The sequence below is a fragment of the Felis catus genome, chromosome A1 (genome assembly GCF_018350175.1).
Source record: "Felis catus isolate Fca126 chromosome A1, F.catus_Fca126_mat1.0, whole genome shotgun sequence".
Lineage (NCBI taxonomy): Eukaryota > Metazoa > Chordata > Mammalia > Carnivora > Felidae > Felis > Felis catus.
The window spans coordinates 92,056,736-92,079,521 of NC_058368.1; the positions used below are offsets into that span (position 1 = coordinate 92,056,736).

The 22,786-nt window shown below is 49.4% G+C and overlaps 1 protein-coding gene across 4 annotated transcripts; it reads right to left on the reverse strand.

Moving 5' to 3' along the window:
• Window positions 1-424: 424 nt before the first annotated feature.
• On the reverse strand, window positions 425-18,686 carry RMND5B (required for meiotic nuclear division 5 homolog B). Of its 4 annotated transcripts, XM_006927529.4 has the most exons (11): window positions 18,547-18,665; window positions 17,122-17,361; window positions 12,987-13,137; window positions 4,910-5,055; window positions 4,634-4,774; window positions 4,023-4,123; window positions 3,675-3,841; window positions 2,605-2,770; window positions 1,311-1,413; window positions 1,055-1,209; window positions 425-968 (listed from the first exon to the last, which is right to left on the reverse strand). In XM_006927529.4, the coding sequence occupies exons 3-11, from the start codon at window positions 13,123-13,125 to the stop codon at window positions 905-907; spliced, it is 1,182 nt and encodes a 393-aa protein (XP_006927591.1). In that variant the 5' UTR covers window positions 13,126-13,137; window positions 17,122-17,361; window positions 18,547-18,665; the 3' UTR covers window positions 425-904. The 4 variants fall into 4 exon arrangements, with proteins under 4 accessions (XP_006927591.1, XP_003980707.1, XP_019686443.1 ...); XM_003980658.5 differs by lacking the exon at window positions 17,122-17,361 and having other exon boundaries at window positions 18,547-18,685; XM_019830884.2 differs by lacking the exons at window positions 17,122-17,361; window positions 18,547-18,665 and adding an exon at window positions 6,195-6,394 and having other exon boundaries at window positions 12,987-13,125.
• Window positions 18,687-22,786: the final 4,100 nt, after the last annotated feature.

Below are 22,786 nucleotides of genomic sequence, written 5' to 3' on the forward strand. Positions count from 1 at the left end.
GAAACAAAACCCTGGGCCACCGTTCCTACTTGGCACAATGACCCCGGTAACCCAGTCCCTTCAGACATTTCAGACTTAGGGTGCCTTCCTGCTCTCTAAGGCCCAGCACAGGGCTCCGTGGGTACAGTGACCAAGCTCCATGTGCCCTGGGGTAAACTGAAAAGAGCTTGAGACTGAGGGTCGGATCTGGTTTAAATTCTGAGCTCTCTCCTTTACAAGCTGTGAGCCCCGTAAGTCAACTCAGTTTGTCTTCCTAACTCCCCTCACACTGCTTCCTAGTAAGGAGAGGAAAAGACTTTATACATGTTTGTGTAAAAGCATCTTGCCTGGGGTCTGACATCACCGGGCCCTTTCACCCAGTCAGGGATGTAAAGTGGGTTCTCTCTGGGTACAGTGGGCGTGCAGTGATTCCTTGTCGGTGAAGTAAGGAGAAGGCCTGTGAATATATTTGCTCAGTTATAAAACCACGGCATTCAGTTCAAACCTGACTATTTACAGTGGGAAGTGGATACATACAGTTGTGAGGCTGTACCACTGGAGCAGCAGATACAGCATGGGTGTAGCCATCAGCGACCCGGCTGGGGGCAGGATGCCAGGACTGGGAAGATGTCCGTGTTGCCTGCCAAGTCCTCTGCCTCTCTGTTGGTTGTGACTAAGTCAGTGGCAGATACAGATAGGGAAACGGCAGGAGTGCAGAGGCCAGTGTCTGCCTACCCTCATGGCCAAGGAGCCAGCTGCCTGGCACAAACTGGTTCATCTCCCTTCTTGGCCTCTGCCTGGAGTGGCACTCGGCCATTTGCGCTGAAGTGAACCACAATCCACAGACAGCAGCTACCCTTGCGTAGACAAGACCAAGGCTCAAGGGTGAAAAGCCCCTTTTGACAAAGTTCCTCCCAGGCGGGTATCAGAATATGATGCGTTTCCCGTCAGCCGGGTTCTGCTCCATGGGACAGTAGGGACACTTGAGCCTGCAAAGGGAGGAGAACAAAGAGTGTCTCGGGGGCTGGCCAGCAGGAGAGCGAAACGGAGGTGGAGTAGAACCCGGGGAACTTACTTTCCACCGTTAATGAGCTTGTTGAGCGCATCTCGAGAGATCACGTGGCCGCAGATGAGCTTGATGGGAGGGTTGGAATCTGACGTCTGCTGCCGTAGGATGGGGCAGGCAAACACCGAGTGGTACCAGCACTTCATGCCCAGTTCGATCTCGATCTGGGGGTGGGGGCACCACGGAGGGGTGAGCCCCACTTCTGGCCACGGCTGCCCTTCCTGGTGCTGCCACCAGCCCACACCTCCCCCCCGCCAGGCCTCACCGGTAACTCATCCTTGTGACTCCAGACCCCCGTGCACTGCCGCTGCTCAATCACGGCCTTGATGTTCATCAGCACCGGCAGCGCCACACAGCCAGAGGCAAAGCTGCGGAACAAAGAGCAGGGGCTGCAGTGGCCCAGACCACGGACCCAGAGGACAAAGGCACCAGCACACTGTTGTTGGCTTGTGTCCTGGGACAGGGTTCTAAAGTGGCACATGGTCAGATTGGTCCTTGAAAATCGCGCCGGTCGCTCATAAAGTGCCACGTGTGGTTAATGTGTGTCCAACTCTAGGATCATTCTAACGCACCCCTGAGTTTGCGAACCTATGGGAGAGACAAAAGGAAGATCTAGGGGGCAGATCCCTGCTCGTCCAACTACTGGAATGTCATTGCTGTGTTAGGGACAGTGATCGGTTTGCAGGGGCCCCAGCCTGCCTGTCTTCCCTGCTCTGTTGTCATAATGCACCTCTGACTGGTTGTCTACATGGTTGTCATCACTTGGAAACGGGGTTAGACTCAGATCTCACAGTGACTCAGGCAGGGGCGGGGAGTCGACTGGCTGGCGCCTCGGGTGCTAAATACCTATGATGCTCAGGGAAATCGTGCACTACAGAACCATCCTGAAGTGCCACTGGTGTCCCTGCTGGGAAACACTGTTCTATAACGTGAATCCTTCACCCTGGGGAGGGGAGGGGAGGGGTAGGAGACTCCACAACCAGTCTAAATAAAATGGCACCGTGACGCTATCCGTTGTGGTACAGTCTGAGGTTCTGGGGTCTGTGACGCCCTGGGCAAGTTCATTTGTGCGTCGAGCCTGTGTGTTTTCTCATCTGTAAAATGAGGATATCCACCTGCAACTCACGACCTTGGGGAGTCATGAGAACATTACTGTAAAGGAGTCTTCCAAGGGAAAAGTCTCAATACATGTTACTCAGCCACTTTCAAATCTCCCTGAAGGGACGTGGTTTGAGATATGAGGTTGAGAGGACAGGCTGCAGGGGGTCTTGTGATAATTCAGGGGTGAGGTGCAGGCAAGACAGAGACCTCATTCCAAAGACCTTACAGAAGGGGAACGTTGACCCTGCCCCTGACCTTGCAGTGACATCAGGCCACAACTCTTCCTGATCTCAGCTTCTCCACCTGTAAGAACAGGTAACTCCTACCTGGAGGAATGACTGAAAGAGCCAGTTTAGGTTTGAGAGAACCAAGCACCATCCCTGGAACATGACTGGCCTCGGCAAACTGTTTCCCTGGAAACCCTCCCGCTGGCGCTGCCCCCACAGGGCTGCCTGTACCTGACGCTGAGGGGCGACTCCACCGAGAGCCCCAGCAGGGAACAGGCATCCCGGGTAAAGGTCTCGCAGATCTCTGCCCAGTGGCTGTTGTCCAGAAGGTGGCAGTAGGGTGACTTCTCCAAGCCCAGCCGCAGGTACACCAGACTGCCCATCATCACCTGGATTTCTACAAGGTGAGCAGGGCACAGGTTGGTGCACTGGCTGGGGAGCAGGGCACAGATCTGGGTGCACGGGCTGGAGAGCAGACTGAGCCCCGCAGTGCCCAGGGCCCTGAACAGGCTGAGGGGGCGATGAGATGCCCTCGGGCAAAACCAGTTTTCCCTAAAGTCCCGTGTGGAGGCGGAGCCTCTTCATGTGTGGGGCAAAGAAGCATCCTCGCAAGGCAATCAGGAGAGTGTGACTTCGCTGCCCATCCTTTCAAGTGCACGATGAAGAGGGAGTCTCCCTCACGTTTCTCTTACCTCAACACTAGCTACTCTCCCTGTTAAAAAAACTTCCAGGTGGTATCTAGATTTATTAACAGTGCCTGGTTTTCATAATTTCACAAATAAAATGTGAGGTGATAAGTAGATAGAAACAGAGCTAAAGAAAAAAGGGACCAATGGTAGGGGTGGTTACTAGCAGGGAACATCTGGAAAGTGAGGCTCAAATGACTAAGGTGTGGAAATGCTGGTGTGACAGAAGGTTCGTGAAGAAAGCTGTGGAGGACGTGCCGGGAAGAAGTGGGATTCTCCTAGGTGGGAGGCCTGTATTGAGGCCAGGCAGCATGAGGGCGTGGGTGTCCCGGGCACACACAGGCCCGCCCTGCTGAGTGTGGGTGTGGCACAGAGCAGGTGTCAGGGACCAGAGTGGTCTGAGATGATGGCAGAGGCAGATGCAGAGGAAGAGCCTTGAGTTCGGAGTTCACCTCGGAGACAGTGAGGGAGCAGTCAGAGTTCTCACGCTGGGGAACGGCATCCTGGTTACATGCAGCCCCTCAGGTGGGGCAGGGACCAGCAGCCCAACAGCCTGACCCATGCTGACACCTGCCGGGGTCCAGCAGCACCCACCCTGGCACCCTGAGCGCGTACCTCGCTGGTGCAGCCGTGCAAATGGCTGAAAGTGCCGGGCATAGCTGAGGGCCTCTAGCTGCTTCTCGGGGCCGCTTGCCAGGAGCCGGATGAAGTGCAGTCGGTGCAGCTTGAACTCCAGGGAACTGTTGAGCTCGAGCAGGCGCTGCCTGTGGGAGATGGCCCACCTGGGAAAAAAGGGAGCCGGTGGGGTACGAGAGGGGTCCTGGGAGAGCTGGGACTGAGGTGGGCTTCAAAAGCCTAAGTGAGGCCCATGACACAGGGCTGGAGTCATGTCAAGTACACTGGGTGACACGGAGACCACAGACATGCCCTGTGCCCCTCTGGCCCATCTGAGGACTAACTTACTCCAACGCCGGCCCTAGATCTTGTTCATGCAGAGCTTCCAGGATTCGATTCAGCTCCAGGAAAGGTTGCTTAAAGTCCAAGTCCACATTCAGGGTGGATTCCTGTGGGGGGAGAGCGCAGTCCCATCGCTGGACATTCAGTTCAGAACATTTCAGTTCTATAAGGCTGAGCGTTACATGCTGGCCTCCCAGGGCGCAGACTACACACCCGCCCCAGCCCCAGGGTCTGAGACCTGCATGGAATAGCATGGTGAGAGCATTGTTCCTCTTCAGTCCTCTTGATTACATTAGGGAAAGCATCCTTTACTTTTACTGTGTGTTTTTAACCTAACAAGTGCTACTTTGTCGTTTCACTAACCTGCCTATTTAAGAAAGGGCTATTGGGCCTCAACTCAGAACCCTGGCAGGCAACCAGCTCTAGCTAGAAGTTCTGACTTCATGACTTCACTTTCCATCATATATATGTTTAGAGCTACCTTCTATTTAGGCAGGGGAAATGATTTCCTTTCTAAAACGAACTTCTGTAAAGAGTAACAGGAACCTGACATAAAGACAACTATCAAGCGGGAGCAGAACGGGCAGGTGCCAGCACCGTCCGGGCCAGGCCGTTACCTGGCACAGCTCCTCAGCAACACTGAGCATGCCCTGCTGGTACAGGTGCTCCACGATGGCCATCTGTAGGATCTGCTGCTGCTTCTCCCGTGAGTCCCACACTGCGTCGGAGACGACACCACAGATCTCAGAGTCAAAGTTCTGACGAGGACAAGAGACAGGGCTCCGTGACTCAGCATCCATGCTGCTCACGCTCACTTTCCCACCTCCCACCGAGCCCGACACACTAGCTCCAGGGCATCCCCACCCCCAGCCCAGGGATGCCCGCAGGCTCACCCTGTCGATGGCTTTGCCCACTCGAGAGACGCTGCTGTGAATGTCCTTGTGGTCCGAAGCCAGTTTCTGCACGGTGTCTTTGATCTTCCGGCAGCACTGGGACATCACCAGGGAGAGGGTGGCAGAGAGAGGGGTCCCCTGGAGGGCTGCAGGGAAATACCGGCAGTGAGGCAGGACATAGAGGAGCACACCTTGTCCCTGCTTCCTCTAAACACCAGCCTGGAGGCCCGGGAGGAAGCCCTGAACTCCCGAGTAAAGATCTCAGCTTCTGTCCCACATCCTGCCACTTTGTAACCGCATGCCTTGGAGCTGGTCAAGTGGGCCAAGTGGGTTCATCTCTCGGTTCATTTCCTCACCTGTAAAATGGTGTGGCAATGCTGGCCCTGTATGCTGCTGTGAAATGTAGATGATTTGGGACTTCCTGTGGGTAAGCCCTTAATTTTAGCTCATTTAATCCTCACCACCATGCTCTGCAGTGGGCACTATGGATATCCCGTCCTGTAGCTGAGGCAGGAGCTTGCCAGGTGACAGCAATGACAGATGTAAAACCACCACCACACCTGAGGGCTCTTTATGGTCTTGTGTAAGATACCACATGTGAGAAGGCTTTGAACAACAAGGCACTATCCCTGTGTTCGTGCTTTTTATCAACCCAGAGGATACTGCCAGGGAAGCTCAAGGATATTTCTGGCTCACGCCCCCAGGCCTGCAATGGTTTTCAGGCCCCTCCTCCAGCCCAGCATTGATGGGCCTTCTTTAGGCAGCAGCACCTTGGGTCAGGGAAAGAAACATGACCCAAGAAGGTCGGGGAGTGTCTCAACTCCAAGACCAGACGCCCTGGAAGAGAGATGCATTCTGCTAAGATGCTGAACAATCACGATGGGAACTGGAGCTTCTGGAGCACTGTGACCACCTCAGGGGAGCAGTGCTCCGAGTATGAAGCCAGCATACACTGAGGGGATCACGTGAGCACCTGGACGCAGCTGAGCCTGGACATTTCAGTGACCCGAGTCCATAAATCCAGTCTTCCCGACCCCCGCCTGTTGGTTTAAGCTGGTCTGAGCTGAGTTTCTGTCACTTGTTTTTGGTTTCTGTTTGTTTTTGAGAGAGAAAGTGTGTGTGTGAGCAGGGGAGGGACAGAGAGAGAGGAGATAAAATCCCAAGCAAGCTCCGCACTGCCCAATGAGTAGCTCAAACTCACAAACCGTGAGATCATGACCTGAGCCAAAGTCAAGAGTCGGACCCTCCACCCACTGAGCCACCCCAGCACCCCCAGGGTTGTCACCTGTAACTGAATGTATCCTGACAAATACAGACAGGAGGCAGTGGATGGGCCACCCTCCTATGCTGGGGAGATGGGGCAGGACTGCATTCCACTCTGACATCAGTGCCACCTGCCCCAACCCCAGCTTGCCACTCATCTCTCATATTCTGCTCCATTCAGGTCACAGAGGGCCACACTCTGCACATTCCCTGGCCACATTCCTGTTAGGACAAAGCAACAGCTTTCAGGAAACCAAACCCTTTTTGTGTTTTTTTAAAGTAAGCTCTAGGCCCAACGTGGGGCTTGAACTCACGATCCCAAGATCGAGAGTCACATGCTCTACCAACTGAGCCAGCAAGGTGCCCCGAAACCAAAGCCTTTTAACCTGAAATCCCCAAATCTTCCCTGCCCAAGGACCCACGGACAACTATGAGCCCTGACAAAAATCCCCATCTGAAAAAACACAGTCTCCGTGTAAAGACGCTACGGCAGCCATCACCATCTGTTAACCAACAGCACAGTGTACAAGAGTTTCAGACCCACAGAAGGAAACCATTCTACTGCACACAGTTAACATGCCATCAAAGTCAAGGGCATTTGTTATAGCACGGCACAACCATATGATGGAATGGGAAGCCAAAAGGTACAAGGATGAGGCAGAATTCTATGTACTAATACAGAACATTCCCCAAGACAAACTAGGAAAGCAAGGCACAGGAAAGCATGTACTTTATTCTACCCTTTTTGAGTTTGGAAAAAAAAAAAGGGGGGGGGGGAACAGACACACATGCCACCTATATGGGCACCCAGATGCTGTCTAGAAGGGCACCTGAGAAACCAGGGACAGGGCTTGACTTGGGAGAGAAGCACACAGACACTGGGAATCAAGGGTGAAAGTGAGACTCAGTTTTCACTGTAAGCTTTTCTGACCTTAGTCTTTTTCCATGTGCATGCTTTCTTTAAAAAAAAAAAAAAAAAAAGATAAAAAGAAAACAAACTCTATACATTTGTTTTTCTCAGTGCTACTAGTGTAGCAATTCTGAAAATACTTTCTACGTACCACAGAAATCAAGCAGATGAGAAATTTATTAATGTTGTTCGGAGTCAGGCTTCTCATGGATGCAGAAAAGAGATTTGGCTATGGATGGGGGAAGCCTAGGAAGAACCCTGGATATTGGATTGAAATCAGAGGTATCCGCACAAACCCATGGCCTGCAACATACAAAGATCTGTCTGCTAAAAAAAGATACAACCCCTCAGTAACAACCCAGATCTTGCTTTCCAACTATCATTTTCCACCAAAAGAACCAGTCTCCTTGTAGAAAGAAATTACTGATTCCAGGAACTATCTTATTGTGTAGCCCAAGAAAAAATAAACTAGACTTTGTCAATATTAAAAATTTTATGCTTCGGAGGTGCCTGGGTGGCTTAGTCGGTAAAGCATCAGACTTCAGCTCAGGTCATGATCTCATGGTTCAGGAGTTCTAGCCCCGTGTCAGGCTCTGTGCTGACAGCTCAGAGCCTGGAGCCTGCTTCAGATTCTGTCTCCCTCTCTCTCTGCCCCTCCCCTACTCATGCTCTGTCTCTCTCTCTTTCTCTCTGTCAAAAATAAATAAAAACATTAAAAAAAATTTTTTTTTAATTTTATGCTTCAAGGCACCTGGGTGGCTCAGTCAGTTAAGTGTCTGACTTTGGCTCAGGTCATGACCTCACAGTTCATGGGTTCGAGCCCTGCATTGGGCTCTGTGCTGACAGCTCAGAGCCTGGAGCCTGCTTTGTATTTTGCCTCCCTCTCTCTCTGCCCCTCCCCCTCTGCCTCTGTCTCTCTCAAAAGTAAATAAACACACACAAAAAAATTATGCTTCAAAGGATACTATCAAAAAAGTGAAAAGACATGACAAGTGCCTGGGTGGCTCAGTCAGTTAAGCTTTAAATTTTTTTTATGTTTATTTTTGAGAGAGACAGAGACAGAGTGCAATTGGGGGGGTGGGGCGGAAGGTGGTGTGCAGAGAGGGAGACACAGAATCCAAAGCAGGCTCCAGGCTCTGAGCTGTCAGTACAGAGCCCAACGTGGGGCTCGAACTCGTTAATCACAAGATCATGACCTGAGCCAAAGCTGGGCGCTCAACCAACTGAGCCACCCAAGTGCCCCTCAGTCAGTTAAGCTTTAGACTCTCGATTTAGGCTCAGGTCATGATTTCATGGTTCATGAGATTGAGCCCTGCGTTGGGCTCTGCAATGACAGTGTGTGGGGCCTGCTTGGGATTCTCTCTCCCCCTCTCCCCCACTCTCTCTTTTTCAAAATAAATGAATAAACTTAAATATATACACACACACACACACACACACACACACACACACACATATATCCACTAAGAGTCTACTATTAACATATAGGGGCGCCTGGATGGCTCAGTCAGTTGGGTGTCCGACTTCGGCTCACCATTTGTGAGTTCGAGCCCCACTTCGGGCTCTCTACTGACAGCTCAGAGCCTGAAGCCTGCTTCGGATTCTGTGTCTGCTTCTCTCTCTGCCCCTCCCCCCACTCACACTCTGTCTCTCTCAAAAATAAAATAAAAACATAAAAAATTTTTTAAGAATATATAAAGAACTTGTACAACTCAACAATAAAGAGAGCCCATTTAAAAATGGGAAACAATTAAGTAGACATTTCTCTAATGAAGATATATGTTCAAGAAGCACATGAAAAGATGCTCAGCATCATGAGTCAGTAGGGAAATGCAAAGCAAAACCACAGTAAGATATCACTTCATACTCACTAGGATGGCCATAATCAAAACAACAGGTAAAAACAAGTATTGATGAAGATAGGAGGAAATTTGAACCCACATACATTGCTGGTGGGAAGGCAAAATGTTGCATCTACCTTTGGAAAACAGTCTGCCAGTTCCTCAAAAAGTTAACAGAGAGTTACCACATGATCCAGCATAGAAAAAAAGATGCAAGTACTGATAATACTGTAACGTGTCTGAGCCTTGAAAACATTATGCTAAGTAAAAGAAGCCAGACATAAAGGCCACATACTGTAGGAATGCATTTGTACGAAGTATCTGGGATAGGTAATCCATGGAGACAAAGTAGGTAAGTGGCTGCAGGACGTGAAAGAAGGGGAGAAATGGAGTGATTGTTGGTGGGTAGGATTCGTTTTTGGGGTGATGAAAATTCTGAAATTAGATAGTGGTAGTGATGGTACAGCCGTGTAAATACACTAACAACCACTGAACTGCACACTTTAAAAGAATGAAACTTAAGGGGCACCTGAGTGGCTCAGTTAAGCGTCTGACTTTGGCTCAGGTCATGATGTCATGTTTTGTGAGTTCGAGCCCCATGTCAGGCTCTGTGCTGACACCTCAGAGCCTGGAGCCTGCTTCGAATTCTGTGTCTCCTTCTCTCTCTGCTCCTCCCTGTTCACACTCTGTCTCTCTCTCAAAAAATAAACAAAAAATGTTTAAAAACAAAAAAAGAATGAAACTTAAATTACAGCTCAATTAAAAAAAAAAGGACATAGGAATTGGGTGACCTCTGGTCAAATCTAAGACAATTTAAGCATCAAAATAAATAGTAACAGTAATGGATTATAGCCCATCGAATAAAATAAGAATCTATGAGGTGTGAGCTAATAAATAAATAAATAAATAAATAAATAAATAAATAAATAAATAAATAAGGGAAAAAGGAAAGCTGAATGCCAATGAATACAGTGGACCCTTCAGCAACACAGGACTTAAAGGCGCTGACCCCATGCAGTCAAAAATCTGTGTATAATTTTTGTTTTTAATTTTTTATTAAAAAAAATTTTTTTAATGTTTATTTTTGAGACAGAGAAAGAGCACAAGCAGGGGAGGGGCAGAGAGAGAGGGAGACACAGAATCTGAATCAGGCCCCAGGCTCCAAGCTGTCAACACAGAGCCTGATGAAGGGCTTGAACTCATGGACTGCAAGATCATGCCCTGAGCCGAAGTTGGACGCTCAACTGACTGAACCACCCAGGAGCCCCATTTAATTTTGTATTTTAGAGAGACAGAGTGCACAAGTGGGAGACAGGGGAGGGGGAGGAGGAGGAGGAGACGGGGGGGGGGGGGGGGGGAGAGAGAGAGAGAGAGAGAGAGAGAGAGAGAGAGAGAATCCCAAGCAGGCTCCTCACCATAAGCGCAGAGCCAAATGTGGGGCTCAAACTCACAAACTGTGAGATCATGACCTGAGCCAAGATCAAGAATCAGATGCTTAACTGACTGAGCCACCCAGGCACCCACCCCCCTTTTTAAAAGTTTATTTGAAGGTTTACAGCTTTAGCTTTTTTTTTTTTTAGTTTTTCTTTTTCTTAATGTTTATTTTTGAGGTGGGGGGTGGGCAGACAGAGGGGGACAGAGGATCTAAAGTGGGCTCTGGACTGATAGCAGCAAGCCCAATGTGGGGCTCAAACTTACAAATCACAAGAGCATGACCCAAGCAGAAGTTGGACACTCAACCAACTGAGCCACCCAGGTGCCCCATCTCTTTTTTTCCCCCCAGGAATAGAATTTAGTGATTCACCACTTACATATAACACCCAGTGCTCATTCCAACAAGTGTCCTCCTTAATGCCCCTTGCCCATTTAGCCCATTTTTTAAAAAAATGTTTTAATTAATCTCTGTGCCCAATGTGGGGCTCAAAGTCATGACTCCAAGATCAACAGTCGCATGCTCTATCCCCTGAACCAGCCAGGCAGCCCTAACTTTTGATTCCTCAAAAACTTAACTACAAATAGCTTACTGTTAACTGGAAGCCTTACCAATAATATAAACAGTCAATTGACACATATTTTGTATGTCAGGTATTATGTACTGTATTTTTACAATAAAGCTAGGAAAAAGAAAATGTCATTGAGAAAATCATACAGAATAAGAAATATATTTATAGTACTGTACTGTATTTATGGAAAAACAAATCTGCATGTAAGTGGACCCTCACAGTTCAAATCTGTGTTGTTCAAGACTCAAATGTATGTAAGGAACGACAGAGCAGAAAAAGTCACCCATGTTGCAACCAGCTTTGTAATAACTAATTAAAACCAAGAAACCTCAATGGACACTAAAGTTAGTGGGCTGACATTTGATAACGCTCAGGACATTTACACAGTCTCAAAGCATCTCTCCTCAAATTTCTTACTAATTAACTGGTGAGAAATATTACCCTTACAGGGAGAGAGGGGTAAGGGGAGGGAGGGAACCTGGTGGACCCTTCTTAACCAAGTAATCAAAGTTCACATCACCAATCATGGAACAAGCTGACACCTTGTACCTCCTGATATGATGCACTGAGAACCATACTGCTTCTAAAGTACTGCTACCCAAGATGTAAAATCTGACCGAGGAGGAAACAGCAGACAGGTCCAAACCAAGAGATATTCTGCAAGACCATTAGCCTTAAGTGTTTCAAAAAATTTTTTATAACATTTATTATTTTTGAGAGACAGAGAGAAACAGAGCAAGAGCAGGGCAGGGGCAGAGAGAGAGGGAGACACAGAATCTGAAGCAGGCACCAGTCTCTGAGCTATCAGTACAGAGCCCGTTGGGGGGCTTGAACCCATGAACCACGAGATCATGACCTGAGCTGAAGTCGGACAGACAACTTAACCGACTGAGCCACCAAGGTGCCCCTAGCCTGAATTCTTCAAAAATGTCAAATGTCCTGAAAGACAAAGACCAAGTAAAAGAAATGTCCCAGGTTTAAAAAACCAAAGATTATGGGGTGCCTGGGTGGCTCAGTCGGATAAGTGTCCAACTTCGGCTCAGGTCATGGATTGCATGGTTTGTGGGTTCAAGCCCCCTGTTGGGCTCTGTGCTGACAGCTCAGGGCCTGGAGCCTGCTTCGGATTCTGTATCTCCCTCTCTCTCTGCCCCTCCCCCACTTGTGCTTTGTCTCTCTCTCTCTCTCTCAAAAATAAATAACATTAAATTAAAATTTAATTAATAAATTTTAATAAATTTATAAATTTATAAATTTATAAAATTAAAACATAAAATTAAAAAAGAAAAAACAAAGATTAGACATGGGAAACAATGTAGTGCATGATCCTGGAATGGGGAATAAACTTAAAAGGTTTTATGAAAACCATCGGACAATGATAAAATCAAAGTATGAGATGAATTGATTAGGCCATCATATTGTATTAATATTTAACTTATTGATTTTAATAATTACACTGTACTTATGTAAAAGAATACCCTTGACCTTAGGAAATACACACCGAAAGTTTAGGGGCCAAGTGGTTTGAGATCTGCAACTTACTTTCAAATGGTGAAAAAAGTAAGAGTATGCAAGAGAAGTGATAAAGCAAATCTGGCAATCGTATCCACAGTTTGTGAATTTGGATGAAGAGTATATATGAGTTCTTTATACTATTCCTGGAACTTTTCTGTAAATTTGAAACTACCCCAAAATGTCTTTTTTTTGAAAGAAGAAAGCAAGTGGGGGAGGTAGAGAGTGACAGAGAGAATCAAGCAGGCTCTGCGCCCAGCACGGAGCCCCACACACGGCCTGATTGCATGACCCTGACATCATGACCTGAGCCGAAATCAAGATTTGGACACTTAACTGACTGAGCCACCCAGGCACCCCTAAATTAGTAACTTCTGTTGGGACTTTTGAAATAGCTCAGAATGACTTCCATTATCCTTTAAGGAGGCCTAGGGATCCATGTACTGACGTCCACAAACCATCATCCTTCTAGAAGCCTGTCACCAAGCACCCCTGGGGTCTCCTAGGCTCCCCCCGGAGGCAGACATGGGGCTCTCACGGGGGACACCCACCTGCATTGGCCAGCTCAGCCCGCAGCTGGCCCACGTAGTGTAGCAGCTCCTCCAGGCTCTGCTCACAGTGCTGCCCGTAGGTCAGAAACTTCTGCAGGACCTTGTCCACCTCTCTCTCCACACTCGCACACTGCTCCATGGTGGCCTCTGCCTGTGGGTGGAAGGGGTCCGCTGCATCAGGCCCCACCTGGGCTGGGGGGCGGTGCGTGGTAGGGAGGGCTCCCAGATCCCCCTGGCCACACCCATGTCATTTATCAATGCTCAGAAATTCCCAGCTTCAAATAGGAGTCCACAGCGCCCATCACTCCAGCCAGGGGGCCCTGTGGGGGGGTCCAGGCAAGCATAAGGACAGGTTTTCTGAATCATGGTGACAAAATTACTGTTTTCAACTCTTTTCATTCTATAATCCTTGTTCATCTCTTTTTTCTTTTAAATTTTTTTTTTAATGTTTATTTACTTTTGAGAGAGAGAGAGAGAGAGAGAGAGAGACACACACACACACACACAGAATCCACAACAGGCTCCAGGCTCTGAGCTGTCAGCATAGACCCCGACGTGGGGCTCAAACCCACGGACTGCAAGATCATGGCCTGAAGCCAAAGTCAGCCACTCAACTGACTGAGCCACCCAGGTGCCCCTTTGTTCATCTCTTTTTAATCAGAAGAAAGAGCAGGACTCCCAGAGCCTTCAGCAGACAATACTATCTAGTAGAAATACATACAGATGCTGCCTATTTTCATATTTCATGTATTTTTATATATTCATCATAAGTGCCTTCTCTTTGGCTAGTGGACTTGGTTTTCCACATACCACAGTGATAGAAGCCACAAAGGCAGTCCTCGAATGGCTGATAACTGAAAATGCAGCCTAAAGAACAACTGTCCACCACGTGGGCCTGATGGTCTTTGCCTCAGCAAAGCATATTCAGCAGCCCTTGCTGCTCACCCACAGACAGGCAGCCTGTGTCCAGCCAGCCTGAACCCTTGCTCCCTCCAGGCTCCGTGCTGCTTCTGCTCCCGGGTATGCTCTTAGCCCTCAGTCGTCACTGCTTTTGAGAAGCTGGCTCATCCTTTCTGAGGCAGCTCAAAGATCACCTCCTCCAGCAGCCATCCCTAGCTTACTGCTGCTCGGCTCCCTCAACTCCCACATGGCCCCCTTCAATTTCAGTTTGGATCACCAGATAATGTGAGATATTTGAGTAAACTGGGTATTTGAGGGCCTGCCTCCCCCATTGGACTAGAACATCTCTCATCTTCTTCCCTCCCTTCTCATTATACCATTAAAAGAAAGCTGACTTTTCTTATACCACCACCAAGGTGCCTTCCTCAGTCCCTTCCACCCTGGGCCCACGACTCCCCTCTATTCCAGAGCAGCTTTTGATGCTGACCACATGGATAGTCCTCAAAATGTCAGTGACAGAGTTCCCTCCCTATCGTTCCATCCAATGGATTTGAAAGGAAAGGGCTCTCTTGAATGTTCAAATCTAGCCAGCTGTCCATTCTCTCAAAGAAGGGTCCAGAGTAACACACAAGAATCCCATGGCTGAGGGGACCGTCGGGATGCTCCCGGTTTCACGAGACTCCCCATTCACACCGGCAGTGCCAGCCCTGGCCTCATCATCTTGGCCCAGCCTGTAGCCCCCTCCTTCGCAGACAAGGGATGAGTGATGGGAAAATGGCAACCAGGGCCTAGAGACGTGGTTTTGCCCTTTATCCTTATGGCTGATGTCATCACACTAGAATTTGTAATCATAATTGTGATGTACAGAGGTCATGCCTCCCTCCTCATGCCCCCTGGGCAAATACCCTACAACTGAATATGAGCCATATGGGCAAAATATACCAGGGACTCCTGTCTGAATAGTAATAATTATTATTACTCCTACTAATAATGTTTCATAGGGGCTTAACATGTGCCAGGCACTGTTCTAACGACTTTGCGTGCATTAACTAATTTAGTTTTTTTTTTTTTTTTTATGTTTATTTATTTATTTTGTGGGGGAGCAGGGGCAGAGAGAGAGAATCGTAAGCAGCCTCTGCACTGTTAGCCAGAACCCAACACAGGGCTCAATCTCACAACCAACCATGAGATCATAACCTGAGCCAAAATCAAGGGTCAGACACTTAAGCGATTGAGCCACCCAGGCGCCCCGGATTTAATTCTTCTTTTTTTTTTTTTTTTTTTTTTTTTTTTTTTTAATTTTTTTTTTTAATGTTTATTTATTTTTGAGACAGAGAGAGACAGAGTATGAACGGGGGAGGGTCAGAGAGAGAGAGAGACACACAGAATCTGAAGCAGGCTCCAGGCTCTGAGCTGTCAGCACAGAGCCCGATGCGGGGCTCGAACTCACGGACCGTGAGATCATGACCTGAGCCGAAGTCGGACGCCCAACCGACTGAGCCACCCAGGCGCCCCACCCCGGATTTAATTCTTATCAAAACACCATGAAGTAGGTCCAGTTATTAGATCCATTTTACAGATGACAGAAGATTAAATAACTTGCCCAAGGTCATGAAGCTAAGAAAGGGGAGGACCTGGTAAGTGAAGCCAGCCAGTCTGGCTCCAGAGCCCTTCTCTGAAGCACTTCACATCACACTTAAACTAGCTTAAACAGGCCGCCATCTCACCAGGAGAGGAAAGCAGCCAGTATCTGTGGCTGGAATGAGTGCACAGCAATGATTAATGACACCAAGCAACAGAAAACCAACCACACAGCCTGTGAGATGATCAACTAGGAAAGATGGCACCACAAAAGAATGTTTGCCAAGAGTTGGGGAACCAACTAGGATCACAATCTACCAAAAACAAATATAGCTCAAGAAAGGTCAGGACCTCACCGAGGTCAAACAAGTCTAACCCTGTGGGACACCAACCGAGGCCAGGATTATCTAAGGGAAGCCCAAGTCAACATCTCGAAATTGTATCAAAAAGCTGAGGGAGGAGTTGGGTACAAGGATTTTCACCCCAGCACTGTGTGTTGTGGCAGGAAGTGGAAGACAATCTAGGAGCCACAGGGAGAGGCACTGGAGGGGGGAGGCGCTGATAAGTCAAGGAAGTAAAATATGGGAGATACATCTATGGAAAGCTGGTTCGCATTTAGAAGCCACCTCAGAGATACTCACAGGATCATCAATAAAATCCCAAAGACACAGCCCTGAAGGGGAAAAAAGAAACAAGGAACTCTAGGCAGAATACCATTTATGTAAATTAAAAATCTATGGGGACGCCTGGGTGGCGGAGTCGGTTGAGCGTTGAGCGTCTGACTTCGGCTAAGGTCACGATCTCACAGCTTGTGAGTTCGAGCCCCACGTCAGGCTCTGTGCTGACAGCTCAGAGCCCGAAACCTGCTTCAGATTGTGTCTCCCTCTCTCTCTGTCCCTAACCCACTCACATTCTGTCTCTGTCTCTCTCAAAAACAAATAAACATTAAAAAAAATTTTTTTTTTAAATCTATGCGTACAACCAAGGACACAGGCAAATAAAAGGATTTACACTAAACATAGCAGGGTGGTTTCCTGTGGGCGGAGGGTGGGGGGAGAAGGAAGGAAAGGGGATAAAAGGGAATACATAAATAAATACAAAAGAGATAGAGGCCCTGCCTGAACCAGTTAAATGTATAATGAACTGAGGAGTCTGATGAACTCAATAAAATCTAAAATAAAATAAATAAGCCAGGAAAACAGAACTGCATGCAAGTATTCTACCCAAAAGCCCAGGAGGCTAATTCAGTGTGTCCACAGTGAGCCACTCTGCCTCAACCACAGTCGGTCATGTTCACCGGGCACTAGGATGGATGAGTGTGAGTTTGTCTTTGACAAGCTTCATGATGAATCCAGTGGAATTTCATGTCCATTTCCAGCCCTCCTCCCCAAGGTCTCACATGTACAGAAACGATCCGCTAGGACGATCCCTTCAAACAACACATCAGACCCTGTCACCCCTTGACTCAACACTGCCTGGCTTGACGCACAAGCCGCGTGTAGTTACACATTCGCTTCCTTTGCACAAGCTACTCGGGTGTCCAGAGTGCCCTGTGCACTCCTCTGTATGGAGGCTGCAAGAAGCAGTTTAATCACCAGCTCCCCACAAGGCCCTCGACGAAATCCCCCCTGGTGTCTCCTTCTGGTTCGCAAACCTCTGTGGAAGACACCCATTCCACACTCCTCTGAGTCCTCAGCACTGTGGCACAGTAACTGCCTCTTTACAGGTCTCCTACTAGACTGTGAGCTGCTCAGGGCTGGAGGCCAATCTTGTCCTCTTTCTCCCCTCAGCACCCAGCCCAGGGCCTGGTCCACAGTGGCTGTTCAGTGAATTCTTGCTGATTAAATGGCGCATCCATCTCCTAACCGTTGGGCTAGGGGACCTGAGCTTGAACCTGCAGGGGGGTGGACAGGAAGACACATGAATAAAGTATTAAAATCCCCACTAAGGCATGCATGGGTTTTGTCCCCAGTCAGTCTTCAGCATCCTGAAACGGAAGGGCCCCCTTCTGAGGCAAAAGGGAAGAAGGGAAATTTATGCAAAACATAGAAAGGTCCCCTTTGCCATTCGACACAGAACTGGACAGCCTTGGGGCACCGGGGTTGAGCGTCTGACTTTGGTTCAGGTCATGATCTCACAGTTTGTGGGTTCGAGCCCCGCATCTCGCTCTGTGCTGACATCGCAGAGCCTGCTTCAGATCCTCTGAACCCCCTCTTTCTGCACCTCCCCCGCTCACTTGCTCTCTCTCTCAAAAATAAAAAAAAAAAAAAACATTAAAAAAAATGCCTAGGACTGGACAGCTTCCATTGACCCAACTCTTACACTTCTGCACCCCTCACTTCTATCCAGTCTCCACCCTGCCCACCAGTCCTCTGCTTAAAACCCAACAGATCCCTACTGTAGTCAGAATAAAACCCCCTCCTTTTTTTTTTTTTTTAGTTTATTTATTTCTTTTAGTAATCTCTACACCCAACACGGAGCTCGAATTCACCACCCTGAGATCAAGAGTCACATGCTCCTCTGAGCCAGCCAGGTGCCTCCCACCTCCTTTTGATGGCCCACGAGGCTCTATGTGAGCTGACTTCCAACCACCCCTCCTTGCTCAGCTACCACTCTCCCCTTCACTGCCCATACTCCAACCATACCAGCCTCCTTTCTGTCCTTGACTACAATGAGTTTATTTCTGTCTCAGGGCCTGTGACTGGCTGTTCCCTCTGCCTGATACACTCTTCCCCCAAATCTTCCCACGACTGGCTCCTTGTCAGGGTCCAATGTCAACATCGTCTCTTCAGAGGTGCTCTCCTACATCACAGTATCTAATGTTGACCCTTCTGCTCCACCCCCACTCCAGACACCCTATCTTATCACCCCGTTCCTTCTCTTCATTATACATCCCTAGTTGAAGTTTCAAATCTTTCGTCATCAGCCAAAACTGGAGGACAAAGCCCACCATTTCCAACTCCTAAGCTGTAACTCCTACTAGGAATTTCGCCTGCATTAACGTGCAAATGACTGGCACACTCCTACTCATCCTTCAGAAGACCCTGATTGAAAGCCCCGTCTGGACCCCTCGGGTTACCTCAGACCCGGCCGGGTCGCACTAGAACGCGTCCTCTCAGTTCGAGGGACTCCCCTGGCAGAGGCGGCTCCTCCAGGGTCCTGTGAGTCCGTGGGACTCCAGCTGCTCCGGGCCGACGACTGGGGAGAAAACAAGCCCACAGGCAGGCTGGGGCGGGCGCCTGAGGGGCTGCGGAGAAGGCCCAGAGCCTGGGAGCGCGGCGGAGCTCCCGTCCCCCGCGCCCCCGTTGGCCGGCCCGGCGCCCCTTGTCCTGGGCCCGCACCTCACCGCCCGGAAGCCAGCCGGTTCTCACCTCTTCCCACAACTGGAGCCCTGGCTTCCGGCGCCTCTGTCATCGGAACCGGAAGTCTCGGCGGTTGCTGGGCTGGGCTGGACCCGCCCACTCGCGGCCTCGCGGAGGGGTGGCCGTCCCTGGAGCCCGGCTTTGGGCCGGAGCGCCGGGCTTTCCCCTCCCGCACTCCAAGAGTGGAGTCGCCCGCAGGAGGTGCCTTGCCGCCGGAAGCCGCGCCTCCATCCGTCCGGCGGTCGCCTCTGGGCTTCACCCGGCGCCAGCAACCGCCTGCAAAGCTGCGACCCTCCCAGTCGGCAGGAAGGAATCGTGCCGACCACCTGCCCCCCGGCGGGGCTGCGTGTGCCTGGTCGGCCCGACTTCTCCACCCGGGTCCCAGCGGCCCAGCTTGGCTCTCGGAAGCCCCAAACCCGGAACAACTGTGCCTCCCCGGCTCCTTGCCTTTCGCCTTCCTTCAAAGGGAGGACAGTACCGAACAGCATAGTGCATGTTAGGGGTGCAGGAGTTAAACTTTCCTGATGTGGTTCCTTGGTGCTCTTTATGAAACATCAAGCGATGTTTAATTTTTTTTTTTTTTCTGCCCAGCCTCGCTGGTCCCCTAAGCCTGTACTTGATATACCCACTGGGTATTCAACAGAAGGATTCTGCTGGTGGCGGGGGTCCCAGCCCCTGTCTGGCTGCCCTCTGAGAACGCCCCCCTTGAGGGGTGGGGAGTGGGGTGGGGGAGAGATGGGGGTTGCAAAATGGCCCTAAGGAGGAAGGGTAAGGGTTAGGAAGGGAGAGGAGACCTAGGCCAGTACGGAATTCACGATACCCCCCAGACCCCCTTCCTACACAGGGGAGGGGCAGAGAAACTCCCCATTTCCTCCGCAGGCCTCAGGGGTTTGGACTAGAAACAGCCCAAGAAAAAAGACTCTTATCTCTTGTTTCCGTGATTTCCTGCTCCCTTTTGGGGCTAGTCTCATTCCAGAGCAACCTCCCCTCCAACCCTCCAGGCCTCCTTCCCACCTCCACCCACCCCCAAATGCTCTTGCGCAATCTTGTTTTCTGTATAGCGTTTGCACAATCCAGTTGTGTTTTCTTTATAACATTTGACTTGAAATTGTCTTGTGTGTTTATTCGTTTATTCTGTCTTCCGGCCCCTAACACATACACACCCTTTAGGATAAAAGGTCCTTTGGAGTAAGGACTCTAGACTCATCACTGCTGTATCCTCAACACCACGTTCTTGGGACGCAGTAAGTGCTCAAAAATACTCCGAGGTAGCCAGTATCCTCTACTCCTGAAGGAGGAAAGGCAGCTCCAAAACCTTATGACACACACAGGGAAGAGGGCAGTCCACAGTCCCCCGCGGGAGCGTGGTCGGAGCATCCTGGAGAGCCTTGTCTGTGCACCTTAAGTCTGGGTGGTCCTGGCCAACTTGGGGGCCGCGGGGGCGGAGAGTTCGGTGAACTCTGCCTGGGGCCACGGGCTGGGCTGAAGCGGCCTCCAAGTCAGCAGGACCTCACAGACCTTCCCTAACGCCCCAGGCTTCCTCACTTCCTCTGGGGGAGCCTTTACTTGCCTCACAGTCCAGATGGGCGGGAGCAAAACCTGCCTTCTCCAAGGACTTTGAATGTCCCGCGCGCGCACCCGAGCACACGTTTTTTGTGTCTCTGCCTCTGTCTCTTTCACACACGCACGCACACTCACACACACTCTCACACCCCAGGCCATTTCACCTCTGTCTGTCATTGTCCACTCCACATGTGGCTCTCCTTGCATGTCGGTTACTTCTCAAAGTGCACGGATGATTTTGTCGTGCTCATTGGGACTATGGCTTTTGTTTCGTTTTGTTTGAGGGTTGGAGTGCTTCAAAGCAGAAAAACCTAGCTGTTCTCCACTAACTCAGTAATAGTCTGTTTAATCTTTTGCTAGTTTCCTAGGATTTTTTTTTTTTAATTTCAGTCCTCAATACATGTCCATTTTATTTTGCAGGGGGTGGTGCACAGTATGACTTATTTTTTCCCCAAATTTGTGTCCAGTTATCCCAGTACCTCTTATTAAATGATCCTACCTTACCCCTTCGTTTTGAAGCCTTTTATCATAACATTAAGATTTTCTACTGAATGGAATCTATTTCTGGCTCTTCATTCCTTCCATTGAGATGTGGTATTATTTTTACACCAATGTCATATTGTTTTACTTGCTACTTTGTAATATGTTCCAATATGTGGTGGGATTATACACTGTTCACAAAAAAAAATAAATAAATAAGGAAAAGCAAGGTGATTGAGGAAGCAGATCACTGTTGTTGGGGATGGGGACTGGGCTGACTAGGAGAAGCAGGAATTTGGAGGGGGGCGGGTGATGGAACTATTCTGTATCTTGATTTTAGTGTTGGTTACGCAACTTTCTGCATTTGTCAAAGCTCTAAAAACTACTCTTGGGGCACCTGGGTGTCTCAGTTAAGCATGTCTGACTCTCGATTTCAGCTCGGGTCATGATCTCGCATTTCGTGTGTTCGAGCCCTGTGTCAAGCTCTGTACTGTCTCCCTGTCTCCCTTTCTCTCTGCCCCTCCCCTGCTTGCTCTCACTCTCTCAGAAATAAACATTACAAATTTTTAATAAGTAATAAATTAAAGCTATACTCTAAAAATGAAGCATTTTCCTCTATGTAAATTATACCTTAAAAATGCTGGAGGGGAGCGGGACCGGATACACAAAGAGCACGTTAGATAAATCTCTCAACAAAAAGCGGGGGCGGGGGGTGCCTGGGTAGCTCAGTTGGTTAAGCATCTGACTCTTGATTTGGGCTCAGGTCATGATCTCTTGGTTCGTGGGATTGAGCCCCACATTGGGCTCCATGAGGAGCCTGCTTGGGATTCTCTTTCTCTCTCTCTCTGCCCCTCCACCCGACTCGTTCTCATGCTCTCTCTCACTTGTGCTCTTTCTCTCTTTAAATAGGTAAACATTTTTTTTTAAAAAGAGAAAAAGTTCTTGGATAAGACAATCCCTGGCATGTTCTTCTGAAAATACAGCCTTCCTCACTTCTCAGAATGAGCCCTGGAAGGCCAGGCTAGGAAAAGATGGAGTCTCCCCTGATAGCTGGGGTAAGGGCAGTAACAGGTAATGCAGATCCTGCCTGCCTTCTGTGGAACCTCTGTGGAGCATCAGGCCTCAGCCCGTGGAGCTCAAGTTGCCTGCTCAGGCCCTGTCTCTTCTTCCACCCTCCAGGTGGCACCCAACCAGTCTCCTGCGCCTTCTCTCTCTTCCTGCCCCTCCTTGTCAGGCTTTGGTTCAGGCCAAAAGCAGCTGCTTCATCTGCAGGCTCTGGAGCAAAATGAAAACGTAAGGCTCCTTGTTCAAACATCATTATAATTTTAAGATGGCGGGGCGCCTGGGTGGCTCAGTCGGTTGGGCGTCAGGCTTCGGTTCAGGTCATGATCTCACAGTCTGGGAGTTCAAGCCCCATGTCGGGCTCTGCGCTGACAGCTCAGAGCATGGAGCCTGCTTCAGATTCTGTCTCCCTCTCTCTCTGCTCCTCCCCGGCTCGCACTCTGTCTCTCTCTCAAGGAAAAAAAAAAAAAAAAGTTCAAGATGGCAACAGGAGACCATTGCACCAAGTGTAGGGCCCTTCTGAGTGTTGTCCTGAATGACAACACACAGGAAAAGCTAGTCCCAGTTCCGGCTCTCCCCCTTGGCTGCCTGAGGGACCCACCCACAGCCATAGGTGAAGTCTTCCTGTGCCAACTTACCAGGCAGTCTAGGGGCTGCCCTGCCTCCCTTCAAACCCTTATAGACAGGACCCTCCCTTGGACCTGCCCCACACCTCTCTGTGTCCATGCCAGGCCAATCCTGGACTCTCTTGTCCCACCCTGCTCCTGAGGAAATCCTCCCAACTTCCCTTCCTCAGAGAAGTTTATCCTTGCTGAAGAAAAAAAAAAAAAAATTACTCATGACACTCATCAG